A 17,944-nucleotide genomic window follows, 5' to 3' on the forward strand; every position below is an offset into this window, starting at 1 on the left:
AACTATGTACCAGGTATTAAATTTTTAAAGTTTTTTAAAAACAATTTTTGCTCTTGACATATTTCCAAGTAACCAATTATCATAAGCTTCTCTTAAAACATTTTCTTCTGTTACTACCTTAGCAGGACATTTTTCCCCCTTAGAGACAGTACATATAAATCATAAAAAAGCAAAAAAACCCTAGCAATCTTTGCATTTTTCTTCAGATTTATATTAATATTTGATATATTAATGTTGTTTCACTGGATAATTGGAATAAAAACTTGCTCCATTAAATTTTAATAACTCTTATAATCTGAATGGTGACAAAGTAGGAGACTCTAACGTGGAAATGGTGTCACTACTGGGAATACTGATCAGTTAAAGAAACAAAGACATAATTATGTACCAGCAGGACCCTTGAGGGAGAATCATTACTGGAATCCAAGTAGTTTTATAATTTTTTTCCATAGTAGCATAATCTCGCTCTTTTTTTTTTTTTTTTTTTTTTTTCCCAGCTTCTATGTCCCTGTGATAATGGCAATCTCCTCCCTTTAGTCTCTGGAGTAGGGCAACCCCAAAACGAAAGGGTCCAGATGATTGCAACATGAATGATGGTCCATCCTGTTGCTGAAGGGCCACTGCTATGTTGCTGCTAAGGTACTTTATCGTCTGCAGCTGGACCCCAAGGGCCGAGTCAGAGGACTCAGGCCTCATCAAAACCTGGCAGAAGATGAGAAAGTGCCTCACTGTGGCCTCCTACTTGGCAGATAGGGAACCGAGTGAGAAACGGCCCGGTAGCAGCTCCTCACACGCCTCCAGCACACTCTTGTTTTCAGAGGATCCAGGATGTTCGGCCAAGACTCAGACCAGCTGCAGATCAAGCTTTGCCTAAGTGCCTCTGTGGATACGTGCAAGATCCTTAGGTATTAGCACAGAGCTGTTCTTTAACATTGCTCAGTTAAAAACCTGTGTTTAGGGGCTTACCCCAAAGGAAATATATGTGAGGCATTCCTGGCAGGGTCTACCACCTGGTCTAAATGCCGTTTCCAGTTTACAAAGCCTGGGAATTGAGGTGGAAATTGATGGTGCTAATAGTCAGGAGCAGCTGTGACTGATGACACCTGTGTATATGGGCCGTCCTTTACATGCCACACACCTTTGAAGAATGCTCCTGGAATTCTGAACATCAGCAGTGCATCTGGAGCCTCGTAGCTGTATGGTTCTGCCTCCTAAGACTACCAATTGCTCAAGGCCGTTTTAGGCAAAGCCCTGTTGCTGTCTTCTTTGGAGTTGGCTGGTGTACTGTGTTCTGCTCTTGTTCCTCAGTTTTCCATAGTTCACCTTAGAGTTTAACTTTTCTTGCAGAGGCTTCTTGCCCAGAAGGCAGGTGGAGTTGGCAAGAGGAGGCAACTGGTCTTATGGTTTCCATGATGATTGCTCATGTCATTGGCTTCTTTGCCTCCCTTGTTAAAAGGAAACTACGAGCTTCTACCTGACATAGTCTTATAGGTGAGGACGAATCTCTTCCTCTACCCATCTTATGTTCTCCAGCTGGATCCCTGTAGACTGGACTGACAAAAGACAGATTAAAAATAGAAGTTTACAAACATGTGTACTCATGCATGTTACACATGGGAGTTCCCAGAGATGAGTCACCCAAAGGCTTGGTTAGAACTAGGTCTTACATAACTTCTTAACAAAGGAGCAGTACATTTTTTGAGAAGTGACAAGACAAAAGAAAAGGACTTTGAGTCCAGGGGCAGCAAATTGTGGGAGGACAAATATATGGGAGACTAACAGAAGATAAGGTCTAGTTAGCAAAGTTTGTTATGTAAATTCCTGTGGTGCCATCTCCAGACTGATAAGGATCTAAAGTTGTCTCTAGCAGTTGAACTTTTGTCCTTCCTGGTAGAGAGGGAGGAGGGACACTTTGTAAGTTTATTTCCTCCTTTTAGGCAAATGGGGGAGGACAGAGATTTCTTATATCTGTTTCTTCTCAATTGTCTTCAGCACAAAATACTTCTTATGCCGATGTGGAGTATTTTGAGGTGGTAAAATCTGTTCTGCTTCAGTCGTAATACACTGGTTCACATACGGCCAAGGGTAGCCTTTAATCCTCCCGCTGTTGTCACTTCTCCGCCTCACCCACTCCATAGCTTTATCCTGGAAGTAAATGCCAAAATCAGCTTTGCTCTTTTCTTTTTTTAATCCTACCTTTTGTGTGTTTTTTTGAAGTTTCCCAGGTTGTGATCTGTTTCTCCAGTCTCAATATTGTGTTACCTGCTCTCTTCTGGAACAGTATTCACTTTGATTAGAAAGAAATAGGTTTCAGCCTGAAGAACAAACATGGTGGGCTTCGCTGGTGGCGCAGTGGTTAAGAATCTGCCTGCCAATGCAGGGGACACGGGTTCAAGCCCTGGTCCGGGAAGATCCCACATGCCACGGAGCAACTAAGCTGGTGTGCCACAACTACTGAGCCTGCGCTCTATAGCCCACAAGCCACAGCTACTGAGCCCACGTGCCACAACTACTGAAGCCTGCGCACCTAGAGCCCATGCTCCGCAACTAGAGAAGCCACGATAATGACAAGCCTGTGCACCGCAACGAAGACTAGCCCCTGCTCATGGCAACTAGAGAAAGCCCGCGCACAGCAACGAGGACCCAACATAGCCAAAAATAAATAAATAAATAAAACAAACAAACATGGCTTTTGGGAGCCCCTCAGAACTGTTTGTATGGAGGGGATAGTCCTGTCAGATGTGAGGTCATGGGAACTTCTACTCTTATTGTCTTATTCTAAACTTGAAGCATGTCTAAAATTGCTATTACCTTTGCAGCAGTTGTTTCCTGAAAGTACGTTAGGCTACTGTTGTCTACTCTTACTTCTTTGTCAATACAGTTACCTCGGCTTTCTTATCTTAAGGATTTGGGGTTCAGTGATGGTACCCTTTCTTTATTTTAGAGAGGTGCTATAGACTTAGTCTATTTAATTGGCTCTCTGCTTAGTTATTTCCAGAAATTTGGGGGGACTTCCCTGGTGGCACAGTGGTTAAGAATCTGCCTGCCAGTGCAGGGGACACAGGTTTGAGCCCTGGTCCGGGAAGATCCCACATGCCGCAGAGCAGCTAAGCCTGTGCGCCACAACTACTGAGCCTGCGCTCTAGAGCCCGTGAGCCACAACTATGGAGCCCATGTGCCACACCTACTGAAGCCCACGTGCCTGGAGCCTGTGCTGTGCAACAAGAGAAGCCACTGCAATGAGAAGCCCACGCACCGCAATGAAGAGTAGCTCCCGCTCGCTGCAACTAGAGAAAGCCCGCATGTAGCAACGAAGACCCAAGGCAGCCATAAATAAATAAATAAATAAATAAATAAATAAATTAAAAAAAAAGAAATTTGGGACAAGAAGGAAAGTAGATTACCAGCTTAATCTAATCTTTCAGATTACTTCTGTTTTTCAATGGCGGTCTGTTATTAGAGCAATTTTTCTCTTGACTCATACTGAAGAAATTATTTTTTTAAAATTTTATTTATTTATTTTTGGCTGCGTTGGGTCTTCTTTGCTGCACATGGGCTTTCTTTATTTGCGGCGAGCAGGGGCTACTCTTTCCTGCGGTGCGTGGGCTTCTCAATGCGGTGGCTTCTCTTGTTGCAGAATGCAGGCTCTAGGCATGCAGGCTTTAGTAGTTGTGGCTCACAGGCTTTAGAGTGTAGGCTCAGTAGTTGTGGTGCACAGGCTTAGTTGCTCTGCAGTATGTGGGATCTTCCTGGACCAGGGCTCGAACCTGTGTCCCCTTCATTGGCAGTGGATTCTTAACCACTGAGCCACCACGGAAGCCTGGTCTCCTGCATTAACTTATTTTCATTGGGGCTCGCTTGCCCATGTATTTTAAACTCAAATACTAAAAGCGTGGCATCCATTAGCAGTTTAATAATCTGAGAAAAGATAAAATACACAAGAAAAAACATAGCTGAATTATAAAAGATGGACAGTTTACTTCAATTACTATAAACATGAGGCTAAATGGATTAGTTTTCTGTTATATGCAGTAAATTGAAATTATGGCATTAGGAATCAGCACATTTTAACATCTATCAAAAAAGACTCTTCTGATAGCAGGGTTTCTCAATCTCAGCAAAAATTACATTTTGGCCCAGATAATTCTTTGTTGTGGGAGCTGTTCTGTGCATTGTAGGATGTTTAGCAGCATCCCTGGCCTCTTCCTACTAAATGCCAATATCACCTCTCCCCACCCCCACCAGTTGTAACAATCAAAAATGTCTCCAGACATTGCCAAATGTCTTAATGCCCAGTTTAGAATCACTGTTTAAAAGAAAGAACCACTCACTCAGATAGCTCTTCTAATACTAGATGATAAAAATGTATAACACAGGATTATATGTCCGTTATATCCAACTCAATACTTTAAAATAGAATGCATCTTGTCACAATTCCATGAAATGTTGAAAACATTGACTGATGATATCTGAGCTCAGCATGATTAAAAGTAGAATATAAAAGCTAGAAAAAAAAGCTCTAACACTAGAAATTAAAGTAAGACAGGAATTCTTGTAAACAACTATTGAAGAAGAAAGCAAATCCCAAACTCAGAATATCTGGAAAATTACAAAATCGACTTAAGAAATCTTAACTAAAACAGTACTCAATGGACAATTCATTATATTCAATGTTTATATTACTATACAAGAAAAACCAACAAAAATCAATGAAATAAATATTCAACCTAAGAAGTTAGAAGTCTATGGATGAGTTATAAAAAACAGACAAGAGATAAGTAAAAGAAAATGAGATATGAATGAATTAAGAAACAGAAAGACAGCAGAGGTAGTCAATGAATTTTCTTTCCTTTGGGAAATTTGGTCTAAATGAAATCCAGGAAAAATAAAAAATAGCTTGATAAACCATTAATTAATTACAAAACAAAACCATAGACATACAAAAGAAGAATTGGAAGAGGGAGGTGACCACATGTTTAGGAAAATTAAAGGAATTGGAAGAGTACAGGCGTGTATGAGAGCTCAGGGACTTCTGTTTACTGAAATATCCCAACTGCCGAGGAGAGAGCCTACCATAGTGGCACACAAAAAACTTGTTGACTAAATGAACAAATATATCTCCATATGCTAAGTACATGAATTGATAAATTATAGAAGAAGATAAATTTGCAAAATTGATTTGAGTTGAAATAGAAAATGCACAGGCTCTCTATTGACAGAGAGGCAGTTCTCAGGTGAATTCCACCAATACTTTAAGAAATAAATCATTTAAATTTAATTTGTTCTAGAGTGGAGAGTGTGAAAGAAAATCTCACTCCTTTTAACAATGAAAGGGGCACAATTTGATAACAGAAACTAAAGAGTACACACAAAACTACACTATAGTCTTATATACGAATGTCAATAAAAATGCTCAATAGTACATATCACATAGCAACACAGTTTAAAAACATATGTTCAGTCATTTCCACTAGCTGCTCCTCTCTGACCAACATGTGACCAACTTCAGCAGGACATAAAGTGAGGGCTACCCAGCTCCAAATTGTCCTTTGGCAATTTTATCTCTTCCCGACAACCCCCAAGACAGGATTAAAGGGGCCCTCATGCTCCTAAGGATGCCACATAGTCTTTGTAGGAAGATTTACCAATGGCCAGATTTAAGGGGGGGACCTGCAAAGTCCATGCACTTTTGTCAAGACCATATTCTGCATGTCAGCTCTCCATGTAGCTAAAATACCAGTGCCCAGAGGAGATTAAAAGTGATTATCTAGCCCTCCTCACCCCTTGCCCCCATCCAGAGAAGTGAGAACTTGGGGATTTGGTATCTGGAGGCAGAAACATGGTGGGTACAGTTCAGATCCCGGGAGGGTTCACATTCAAGGACCAGGGCTCCACAAGATATCATGATTTAGTTACTAGTTTGGAATGGTCAGAAATTGAAGTCACCAGTGAAAGCTTGAAATTTTAAGGGAGTTCCAGAGAAATACCAAGCCTGGGGAATATAATTTACCTCAACCTTTTAAATTTTCATAACTGTGGTCATGAAGTGTGCAGCACGTCGCAGTGTTGAAGCCTGCAGACTTGGGATTGGTGCCTATGTGTCTCTTGTGGCCTCTTCCAATAACCTCTGTGTCACTATCTATGGAAGACAGTGCCTGAGGGAGGTCTTCCAAGGAGAATAGACAGTGATGGGCAAACAAAAAACATTCTGCGGACTGGGGCAGAAAGTCCTTGCTGTTCTGGTCCATGTGTTTTTATGGATCAGTGGGTACGCTGTTGGCCTCCTCTCCTTTTCCAGGCAGGTTATGTAACTATTGATGTATCTTACTCCATATTCCATTAGAGGCCTCTGATTAGGAAAGAGATTGATTTGGGTTAACAAACATCTTTGGGGTTGCAAAAGTCCCCAAGAAGGTCAAAAATATTGGTCATCAATACCTGAGCTCAGCAAAGCATTGACTAAGTAAGGCCATTTTTACTGCTGGTGTCAGCTTGAGAGACTGGAAGTCTTGACTGAGAGATGGTATATTTGCTTGCTAGGGCTGCTTGAACAAAGTGCCACAAACTGGCCACGTACATAACAGAAATGTATTGTCTCACAGTTCTAGAGACCACAAGTCCGAGATAAAGGTGTTGGCAGGGTTGGTTCCTTCTGAGGGCTGTGAGGGAGAATCTGGTCCATGCCTCTCACCTAGCTTCTGGTGGTTTGCTGGACATCTTTGTAAAAGCATCACCCTGATCTCTGCCTCTATCTGCACATGGTGCTCTCCCTGTGTGTTGCCTGTGTCCAAGTTTCCCCTTTTTATAAGGATACCAATCATACTGGATTAGTGTCTACCATACTCCAGTATGACTTCATCTTAACCTAATCGCATATTCAATGACCCTATTTCCAAATAAGGTCATGTTCTGAGGTACTACGGGCTAGTACTTTCAACATATGAATTTTTGGGGCATACAGTTTATCCCAAAATAGTTGGGAAGCTTGAGAGGAATGAGAGTGAAGGGAGAAGTGACATGCAGAAACTCATGCAGACCATCACTCTTTCCTGACCTTCTGTTTTCTGTCTCCAATGCTTTTCCCTCCATCTCTGTTAAGACTAAGAGAGAATTCCCCTCTTCCAATCTTTAGAAATACATGTATACATTTCCCCTGACAAATAGTGGGACTGTTTTCCAATGCCTGTCTTTAAAAAATGGTTTGATAGGTGTGGTCCTTCTTCCCCACCAGCTCCCTGAAATATTTTGAAGAGTTTTGACAGTAGAGGTCAGGACTTGAGTTTCTGTTCTTTCATTATGGTACTCCCTTTTCTTCCTATCTTCCCTGTCTTCCCAGTGCTAAATGTACAGTAGGAATTCAACCAAAGTTCTCTAATTTAAATGAATTCAGATGATTCCCTCCACCCCAAGCAACAAAATGGAGATTCATGTGGTAGAATAAATCATCATTTTTATTATTGTGAATGAGATATTTTCCAGAGAATAGCATTATAAGTATTCATATCAGAATTATTGGAAACAATAAGTAGAGATCAATTTTTTAAAATGATAATTTCTCAGAAATGTATGTTTTCAGATCATGGAAGATTATAAGCAATTGATCTTGGACAAACATAAGTTTGTTTTGATGTTTTGAAGTTTTGAAGTGCTCTCTTGCCCTGTGAGAGTGACTTAACATAAATGAATAAAATATATTGCCCTGGGGGCTTCCCTGGTGGCGCAGTGGTTGAGAGTCTGCCTGCTGATGCAGGGGACATGAGTTCGTGCCCTGGTCCGGGAAGATCCCACATGCCGCGGAGCGGCTGGGCCCGTGAGCCATGGCCGCTGAGCCTGCGCGTCCGGAGCCTATGCTCCGCAACGGGAAAGGCCACAACAGTGAGACGCCCACGTACAGCAAAAAAAAAAAAAAAAAAAAAAAAAAAAAAAAAAAATATATATATATATATATATATATATATATATATATATATATATATATATATATATATATATATATATATTGCCCTGGCTGGATTGAAAATAGGTACATCTCTACTATGGAATTCTAATAATCTTTTTATTTGCTTTAAAAAATCTACATATAGTAAAATTATCAGTGTTCTTTTGAACTTGCTACTTTCTCAAAATTCAGTTATCCCAATAACTTTCAAAGTCTTAAGTCTAATGATTCTATAAAACCTCTTCTTTCAATATGTTTCCTAAAGCTTCCCTTTTATATGTCTGCTTTTGAAATAATGTTCTGTGGACTATTTTACAATACAGGGTATGCAGGTTGTCTCAAGCCACTTTGCATAACAGTGGTCGTATAATGAACGGGGTCAAGAGTGGCAGGCAGTGTTAGCATGGATCACTAGCTTACTGAAGCTCAGGCCATTTAAAGCATGCAAGAGAGAACAAGCAATTATCCATCTCTCAAGCTGGATAAAAGCTACACGAACACATTGGATGGAAACAAACAACAACCAAATCAGTATGGCTTTGTTGACCGCTGTGGTGTTTAATTAGCTCTATAGTAAGACTTTTCTATACTTAGCCCTCTCTCTCTACTCAAGGTGAAGCAAATCACTTTCCTGTTAATCATGCATGTGTGGATCTTACCTTGGCTGTGTCTGTATTACAGTCAATGGGCCAAACCATCAAGACCACTGCCAGCACACTGGCATGCTCCAGCTCTCCATCCTTGCTGTTGCCCTGTTAACTGCTAAAGAACTCAGACTACCCATGGCAGCAGTATCCGAATTCATGTGTGATTTATCTTCATATGTTGCCTTTGAAGTCTTTTCTAAAGCCTAATATTTTTCTTTCTGAAACCCAGAAGACATTGATTTAATAAAATATTCGCTGATAATTTTCAAGTTATTTCAACAGATTTAAACCTATTCCCCCCCACCCCCCATAGCTAAGTCAAAGTCACACTACACAAAAGTTAAGTGTGTCTCCATCACCATTTCATCTGAGAATAGTAAACTCCTTTGATTTCCATAGCTGGAGGAACCACCCAGCCCAAAGTCCTGGCACATATAGGAGGGAAAATATCTGTTGCGGAGCTCTCTGAAGTCAGTATTCATCATGAAATGGGTATTCAGGATGGTCACACCACCTGCCAAAACAATTCCCCCAAAGGGAAAAGGTTCACTTCAAATGCTGCACGGCTGTATGTGTTACTAGCATCCTTTGGTAACTTCACCGACCATACTCCCTCTTTTCTCTTACTCATTCCATTTGTTTCGTGCCCATTCTCCTCCCGTTTCCCCTCAAGCCAGCACCTCTTACTGAAGCCCCAGATAGCACCCTGGGTGTAAGTGTGGGGTGGGGAGACTGGGGGGGGAAGGCTAGTTGTCTCCACGTTAATGTTTTCGTAGAACAAAAGCACAGGAGGTGAGCAATACCTGCCTACTTACACTTTGTCCCAACTTCTTCCTTCTTCTGCTCTCTTGATATAAACTGCCTCCCATCTCAATAAACCACATAAGCATTTCTCTTCAAAACTCCGTTATGAATCAGTGTCAGTCTCTTCTCAGAGTTTTTACTTGGCCCTATCACTAGGCCTCCTGAGAGTTGAAAGTTTTAGATTTAGAAAGTTGACGACCAGCAAAGTAAGTTTCCACGATGATGATGATGGTGATGATAATGATGAATCTATCTCTTAAATTAAAATGGTGAAACAGTCTATAAAAGGACTGGAGTGTGTGCGTGCCTGTACTGAAGCACACCTAAGATTTAGTTCTCTGCAAGTACTATGAGCTTTAAATTAAAATATAAAACAAAACCAAAGAAGGCTCTCAAATAGAAAGGATCAGCCAGATGAAAAGCAGCAGAAAGTTGGCCCAGCAACCCTAAATGATAGATTTTTTTGATCAATGGGGCCTAATCTTTGTTTCTCCTTGCTGATTTTTCTAGTTATTTCTTGATGCGATGAGTTATTTTCCCAGTGTTGCTAGAATTAGGTATTAAAAATGTCAAATGTCAGCCTTCCCTGGTGGTGCAGTGGTTAAGAATCCGCCTGCTGATGCAGGGGACATGGGTTGGAGCCCTGGTCCAGGAAGATCTCACATGCCATGGAGCAACTAAGCCTGTGTGCCACAACTACTGAGCCTGTGCTCTAGAGCCTGTGAGCCACAATTTCTGAGCCTGCGTGCCACAACTACTGAAGCCCGTGCGCCTAGAGCCCGTGCTCCACAACAAGAAAAGCCACTGCAATGAGAAGCCTGCGCACTGCAACGAAGAGTAGCCTCTGCTCACCGCAACTAGAGAAAGCGCACGTGCAGCAGCGAGAACCCAACACAGCCATAAATAAATAAATAAATAAATAAAATGTCAAACCAAATAATGTCACCAACCTACTGTAAGAAGAAAACAAACAGCACATTGGGGGATTGGCTATCTCTTACTATTTCTTTTTAATTTAATGATATGTATTCAATAGAAATAGTTTATCTTCAAGAGCTGTTAATTAACGTTTAAGTGTTAGTTCTATGTTTGTGTTTACTTTTATGTTCTTGAGGCTAGGAGGTGCTTCTTGATTTCAAATAGTTTTCCCCTGGAAAATTCACATTAGAAAGCTGTTTATTAATTCAGAAATTGATTCAGAAATTCAGTGTTAGCATAGTCTGTGCTCTCTGACTCATGAAAAATAGTGGGACCAATAAGATAAGCGCCCAAACTATATGAACCATCTTAACGAGCATTTAAATGCTCACTTAAAGAGAAGATTGTAAAAAGAAGAATACTATCCAGGTGATTTCAAGAACTGGAAATACTAATAAAGAATGATTAAGAAGAAAAAATGTGGGTATGTATGTATACAAATATATACGTGTGTATATATACATGAACTATATTCTTTTTTTTAATTTTTAAGGCTATGTAATATTCAGAGAATAAAGGGTTACTTCAGTTGATAGTTAAATTCGGCAACATTTCGAAGGAATTTTGCTTGTGGGAAGTCAGACAATAGGTGAAGCCAGAAGCTCCAAATCTTATAGGCAAACATTTGTCTAAAACTCAACCTGGTGTTCTTTCTACTACACTCTAATGCCTCTCTCCCAGGAATTGTTCTTGTTGACAGCTTTGCTCTCATTTGTGCCCACTTTGATTTCTAAGGAAGACATAAGTATGTTGTTTGCATATCTGTGCTGCTGTTGCATTAACATATGAAAACTGTGATTTAATTCTCCTCAATGTTTTTATTAGCCTGTGATGCCTTAACCTAACCAATGGGAATGTCATAAATGTCAGAAATATTCTTTTAAACAAAAATGTAGGTTTGTAGGAAGTTTCCTAATTCAGAATATGCTGCCCACCGGCCTTTACCCTTGTGCCTTCCATGGACACGGTCCCGGTTCATGAGAGCCTGTTGGTTGACGCTTGACAATCCAACATCACCGCGCAGAACCTGATTAATGATCCCCCAGAACTCACGTGAGCATTTCCACGAAGCGGACATTTTTATTCAGGTCTTCAATGTCCTTCATTTCTTCTTCAGTGAGAGAAAAGTCAAAGATCTGAAATAACAGAAACAAAAGACAGACATTTATAATAGTAGAAGATGGGGAAAGCGTGAGATCAGGGATTGAGGCCAGCAGTGGGAGCCCTTCAAAGATTTATGAACATCTCTGCAAATGTCGTAGAGGAGCTGGGCTAGTGCAGGGGGGCCTCCCCACCCATGCGGAGGTGGAATTCTTTCTGCGCTTTGTCTTTAAGACAATCCTGCTGGGGACATCTTGCAAGAAATTTCAAATGTTCTGAAACAATACGCATTCAGAACATCTCCTAAAAATCTAAAAGTGAAGAATTCTTATTATTTTGGTATAAGATGCTGAACTTTTGATTCTGGACTATGGCCTTCGTGTACTTTTTTTTTTTTTTAACAAAAATATTCCCTAGTCTCTAAATTTGCTTATGTATTTTTTTTAACTTTTAATTTGCTTTGGTTCATCATCTTAATCCTTTCTCTTGTCATTTTTAATGTCTCTTTATCTACCTTTTAATTCTAGTTACTTTTTCATTGTTTTGTTTTCTTCTTAGCTTGTAGTTTGTACCTTGGTTTTATAATTGTCCTTTATGAACATTTTAATTGTTTATTTTAGCTTGTTTGTATTTTTAACAGTTGATTTGTTTATAATTTCTCTTATTATTTTATCTTTCTATCCCTTAACTTTTAATTTAATAATTTACATGAATAAATTTTAATTGTAAAAGTAATACATGAATATATGCTTTTTGTAAAGAAACACTACAGAAATACATGGACATTTATGGAGTAAAAAAAACCAAAAGTGCCTCTTGATACACACCACCCCAGTCCTATTCCCCTTCCCACAGATTCCTTCCAAACATTTAACACAGCAAGAGCAAAATGCAATAATTGTATCATATTTCTATTATTCTGCAACTTTATCTCATTCACATAATATGTCTTGGTGATCTTTTCTGTCAAAATATATAGACTGACTTTATTTATTTAACCACTATATCTGTAGTACAGATGTAATAAGATTTACTTAGTCATTCCCCCGAGGATTGTTTCCAAGTGGTCTTTGCAGAGCATTCTTTCCTTTGATTATTTAGTATCCAAGAATTGGAGTTATGAGATTGTAGAAGGAAATTTATTATAACATAAAAACACTCATGAATGAACCTGTCACTTATAAAAGAAATCCTTACAAGCTTCCTTTTTCTTTAACACCTTCCCGCACCTAGTAGGGCTATTTGTCACATGACCTCACCTCCTTAAGCATAAGAATAGGGAGGTAGCCCAGGGGACCAGTCAAGGTATCTTGTTCACTAGACACTGATTATTATGGGCGTGGCCAATGACCCATAAAGGGACAAGCAGGGATTGACAGAGACAGAAGCTTTTATCTGTGATCATCTTTACTAAATGTGGGTAACAGATTAACCCATATTAATCTGTGTGTGCCACCATGTGGAGAAAGGGGGTGGGGAGAACTCAATCCTTTTATAAATCATTTGAATACCAGTGTCCAGTCATGTCTGACCTACCCATGGACTTTCCAGTTACGAGAGCCAATAAATTATGTCTCTTTTTCTTTGGTAAGTTTGAATTCCATTCCTTCATGTGGTAGCAAAAAAGCTCTCAAGGTAATTGTCTAATATCATGGATGTCTTCCCATGTCAGTACTTATATTTTCACTTTATTATTTTAAAATGGATATAAAAGCACATATACTGTGTGAATTCATTTATATGCAATCCTAGGAAATGCAAACTAGCCTATAGGGATAGAAAGCAAATCAGTACTTGCTTGGGATTGGGGACCGGGAGGGATAGATTATAAAAGGGCATGAAGAGGCTATTGGAGGTGCTGGATATGTTCATTATCTTGATTGTGGTGATGGTTTCATGGGTGTGTACATATGTCAAAACTTTTCCAATTTTATACTTATGTTCAGTTCATTGCATTTCAATTACATCTCAGTAGAGTTCTGTTAAAAAAGAAAAATAAATAAAAATGCCTGTATACTATTTCATTGTACAAATATATCATAATTTGTTTTACAATATCCTATTGAAAATTGTTTCCAGTTGTTTTTAGCTGATAAAGTATCCTGTAATAAACATCTGTATATGTGTGCATGAATATGCAAATACATCTATGGGAAAAGATTGTTGGGTCAATGGACATGTATGTTTGAATTTTGATGGATCTGGAAAAATGACATCCTTCTTCAAATCTTACATCAATTTATGTTTCTAATAGTATTATATGAAACTGCCTGTTTCCCCACACACTGTTAACATTCTGATTATTTTCCTATCTGAGGGGATAAATACTATCTCATTTTTATCTTTAATTATGAGTAAGAAAAAACCAACTTACTTTTGAAATTTAAATTATTAATTGATGGGTAACTGATTAACTTTACGTGGTACTTTTCTATGGCTGCACTTACCTAGCAGTTTATTCTTTGGAAGTAGCACAGTAAACTAATCACTCCATTGTCTAATGGCCTCTTTTCTCACCTATAATTTATAATGTTGATTACAGATTACTTATAGAGGAAATAAAGGGGGTTGGCATTTATGAAGTCTAAATGATCCTTTTCAATAATTTCCAAAAGTTGTCCCCAACTTTTTCCAGAGCCATTAAGAAGGTGGAAAGTTGACTGTTATGAATTTCAAATTTTATACCTTCTATTCCTGCTGTGCTGGTGGGGAAGGGAGTAGGTAGTGTCCAGAGTCAATAGGTAAGGAAACAGAAGAAATAAGGGAGCTAGATAGCCTACAAGCAGCAAAGCAATCCCTGAATTACTAGGAATTGTCTCAAATTCAGCTAAAATTAAATCCAGGTATGGGCAGAGGGGGTTGGGAGCTGGTATAAAATAACATATGAAGGCATTGCAACTTTCTTATTAATGTGAACACAAAATTCTCTAAAAAAAAAAAAATACCCTACTTTTTACATTTCCAGAAGCAGTTCTCTTACTTGAAAGTTTTCTTTGATCCTTTCAGGGTTAAAGCTTTTAGGAATGACAACCACTCCTCGCTGGATGTTGAAACGCAAAACAACTTGAGCTGCTGTCTTATTGTATTTTTTCCCCAGTGAGTTTAGAAGTGTATCCTTTAACAAAGGTGGGGAAGACACATTCACCCTTTAAAAAAAAAAAAAAAATCAAAACATGCATCATATTTAGTCCGAGTGATGAGAACCAGTGGTTTACCAATCACCCTTCTCCTCTGACCCCCATTCACCTGGTAACCTATCCAGAACACTTCAGGTCACCTGTAACCAACTTCTCTGAGTGCAGAGTATCCAGAAGACTTGTTCTTAGTATGGGAAGATCAAGACAGGCAGATTCACAGAGCTGCCTCTTCCAGAGGGTAAATAATATTGCTTTGATGGATCTTATCGAGAGAATGGGGTTGGAAGTAGGCATACAGGGGAAGGCAAGAAGACTGAAGTAGAAGAAACAAAGGCACAACTCTTGGAATCATCTTACAGTAGAAACATTTCTACTTAAGTCTGTGGAATGCATCACAGTAGAAGTGTTGCCACTGAATACAGAGATTTAAAAAATTCAAAAATTTCAGAATATGGCCATAGAGATTCTTTGTCAAATAATAAGGTACTGGTAGGCACTTCCACAGGTAGAGTCTAATCAATGATTACAACACCTCAGTGAGGAAGGTTTTGTTAGCTCTAATTTGCATATGTGGAGAATGACTTGAAGAAATTACTTCCTTAAGATCACACACCTGAATAGAGTCATTTCAGTCAAGCAATTTACATTAGTCTCATACTCTACACCAATGAAATATATGTCCTGAGGAGACAGACAGCATTACTTACCAGGATGGATTCCTAGAGGTCCCCAAAGGGCTGTATGCAATAATGACAATGTCATGTTGTTGGCAAAATTTCAAGAGTTTTGGCTGGGTGAAATATGGATGGCATTCAACCTATGTGGTTGCATTGGAGAGCAGAGCACAAAATTAAAGGGCTTTTGGATGAATGCAATTTTATATAGTTTGTAAAAAGTTCTTCAATAAAATTGATCGCAAAGTATTCTGGATAGCAAGGCAAATCTTAAATATTTTTCCCAATAAGGAAGTTTACATTGTTTATATATGGGTGAGATGAATTAAAACAAGGTTAGTGAGGTCACCATCTGTGGGTTAATCCTAAAATAATTGGGGGACAGATTCAATTTTTACAGCTATCAGTTTAAAACTTTAAGTGAACAGACTCAATTATTTGTAGTAAATATTCTAGCAAATACAATTTTCCATAACCAACACACAGTCTCAAGGTTCACATTACAGTCTTGGTAAATAGAAGTGACATGTTGCAGAAGCTCTCTGTCCCTCACTGTCAAACATCTAAGAATATTTTCACAAGAGATAGAGTGTGTATAAAACTAAATTTACAGATGAATTTTGTCTTCTTGGTGGAGAGTTCTTTACACCGCCAAGTGTAGGCCTAGTTTCATTTTCTGTATCTTATTGACAGGATTCCTGCACTAAAAATACATGTGTCAACAAAAGTTCTTCTCAAAGTTTCTTCTTAAACACTATGGTAGTTTTTGACCTACGTGTTTGCTTTCTTTTTAATTAAAATCAACCAAATCTTAATTAAAATATTTTAAGTATATAATTATTATTTTCACTATCTAAAGTATTAAATACTTGACAAGTTACATTTCTAGAAGGTACAAGAAAATGCTATTGATGAAGCGGAAAGGTAAACTGGAGCTCGTAGAGGTGGGTCTTCTTTCCTTTTTCTAATTTGATAAACTTTTTTTTTCCCCCTTGTCAGTTTCTCCCATTTCTTCTTTTTCCCCTGCCCCCTCATAATCTTGATCCCTCCTTTTCCCTAAGACACTTTTGTTTTCTCCCCCACTTGGGAACGCTTCTTAATTCTAAAAAGTGACATACAGTGTCCATAGTACAGTAGTCCCTAAGTATTCACGTAGGATTGGTTCCAGGACACACACACCCCACCCCAGCAAACACCAAAATCTGCAGATGCTCAAGTCCATTCTATGAAATGGTGTAGTACAGTGGGCCCTCTGTAACTGCAGGTTCTGCATCCATGGATATGGAGGGTGGACTGTATTTCTTTCCCTTACCCTCTCCCACTCCTAGCATCACTCTCCCCCTTTGGTCTCTTTCTCATTTACCATCTTATTGGTACACTAATCTTTTCAAACACATTTTTTTATCATGTCACGTCATTGCTTAAAGACTAAGTGTGAATTCCTTACTTTCATGCCTGCCTGCTTGCTCCAAACACATTTAATTTTCCCCACAGGGACTCCTTTCTAATCAGTTGGGGTGCTGTTATGGTCTCTGGCCTAAATATGTATATGCACATGTGTATATAGCATGTGTATTTACCTATATACATATATATGTGTGTGTATTTGTGTGTGTGTGTGTGTATATATAACACAAAATGTATACATAATAAGGCTAATACAATTAAAAAATAAAACAAACAGGTATGTGAATATCCATTCTGTGAACAAATTCAGGAGTTTACAGAAAGTTGCATTGGGCAACATACTAGAAACCCGTACTCTATAAAAAATTTGAGTTAATGTAATATAAACTCAAATATATAATATAATATGTAATATAACAAAGATCTTTGCATAGATAGTTTTTTGTTAAAAAACTTGAGGGCATATCGCTAAAGGACCACTCAGTGAAGGAAATTCTAGGGATGGAGGTGAGGGTGTGGGTGGGAGTGGGTAGGCTGACATGACCCAAGTGCGTATGACCTCAGAGAGTCACATTCCTTCTCTTCAGAGCATCTGTCTCAGTTTCCAATTACATATAACTTTCCTGACTTCATTAATGTCTGATCCACGAGAGCAAGGACTATATCTGTCTTTGGTCACTTCTGCATGCCTAGAACCTAGCACAGTGCCTGGCATAAGGCAGGTGCGTGATGACCATTTGTTGAATGAGTGAAAACAAGAGTTATACAGAGAGGACAAAGCCAGAACCTTAGGAAACATCACTCTTGATGCTGCAGACTGTTGTAGGCTGGGCTTCATATGGGGTACAGCTGGTCATTTCTGGCTGGGGCCGGATGCTCAGTTTAAGGTAGAGGGTGGTGATGGTTCCTGATGTTGCAGGGCCTTGATGTCATCCTTATTTCTAAGGAGAAGGGTACCTAAGCACACTTGCCTTCCTTCTTTGCTAGGGACTGCTTAGAGCCCTTTGTGAATGAGCCAGTGGCGATGCAGTAGTTCCTTTTCCTTGTTTGCTATGTAAAACTGATGTAAGTTGTCAGCGTCTTGGTGTGTCCGGGGTTTTACAGCACCCTTTGGTATTGCTGTAGTTTTAGATGTCAAAAATCTCACAGGGTGAAGTTAAGAAGCTGGACAGAATCCATGAAGGAAAATAGCAAAAGTCGTTTTATGAATTAACCCAACCTCTTCTGTCTTTCCATGAAAAACTGCATTGAATTTTC

The 17,944-nt window shown here is 39.1% G+C and overlaps 1 protein-coding gene across 3 annotated transcripts in view; it reads right to left on the minus strand.

Moving 5' to 3' along the window:
* Positions 1-2,123: 2,123 nt before the first annotated feature.
* The window catches only part of AKR1D1 (aldo-keto reductase family 1 member D1), a 38,038-nt gene continuing 22,217 nt past the window's right edge, over positions 2,124-17,944 (minus strand). For 2 of the 3 annotated variants that reach the window (XM_059074937.1, XM_059074935.2), the window contains 4 exons: positions 15,314-15,423; positions 14,450-14,615; positions 11,422-11,504; positions 9,058-9,100 (listed from right to left, as the gene is read on the minus strand). In XM_059074937.1, coding sequence (XP_058930920.1) covers positions 9,058-9,100; positions 11,422-11,504; positions 14,450-14,615; positions 15,314-15,423 — 402 coding nt within the window. Of the gene's footprint in view, positions 2,146-9,057; positions 9,101-11,421; positions 11,505-14,449; positions 14,616-15,313; positions 15,424-17,944 lie in introns of those variants that run through there. The other variant, XM_059074936.2, reaches the window with a different exon arrangement.

The sequence above is a fragment of the Kogia breviceps genome, chromosome 9 (genome assembly GCF_026419965.1).
Source record: "Kogia breviceps isolate mKogBre1 chromosome 9, mKogBre1 haplotype 1, whole genome shotgun sequence".
Classification (NCBI taxonomy): domain Eukaryota; kingdom Metazoa; phylum Chordata; class Mammalia; order Artiodactyla; family Physeteridae; genus Kogia; species Kogia breviceps.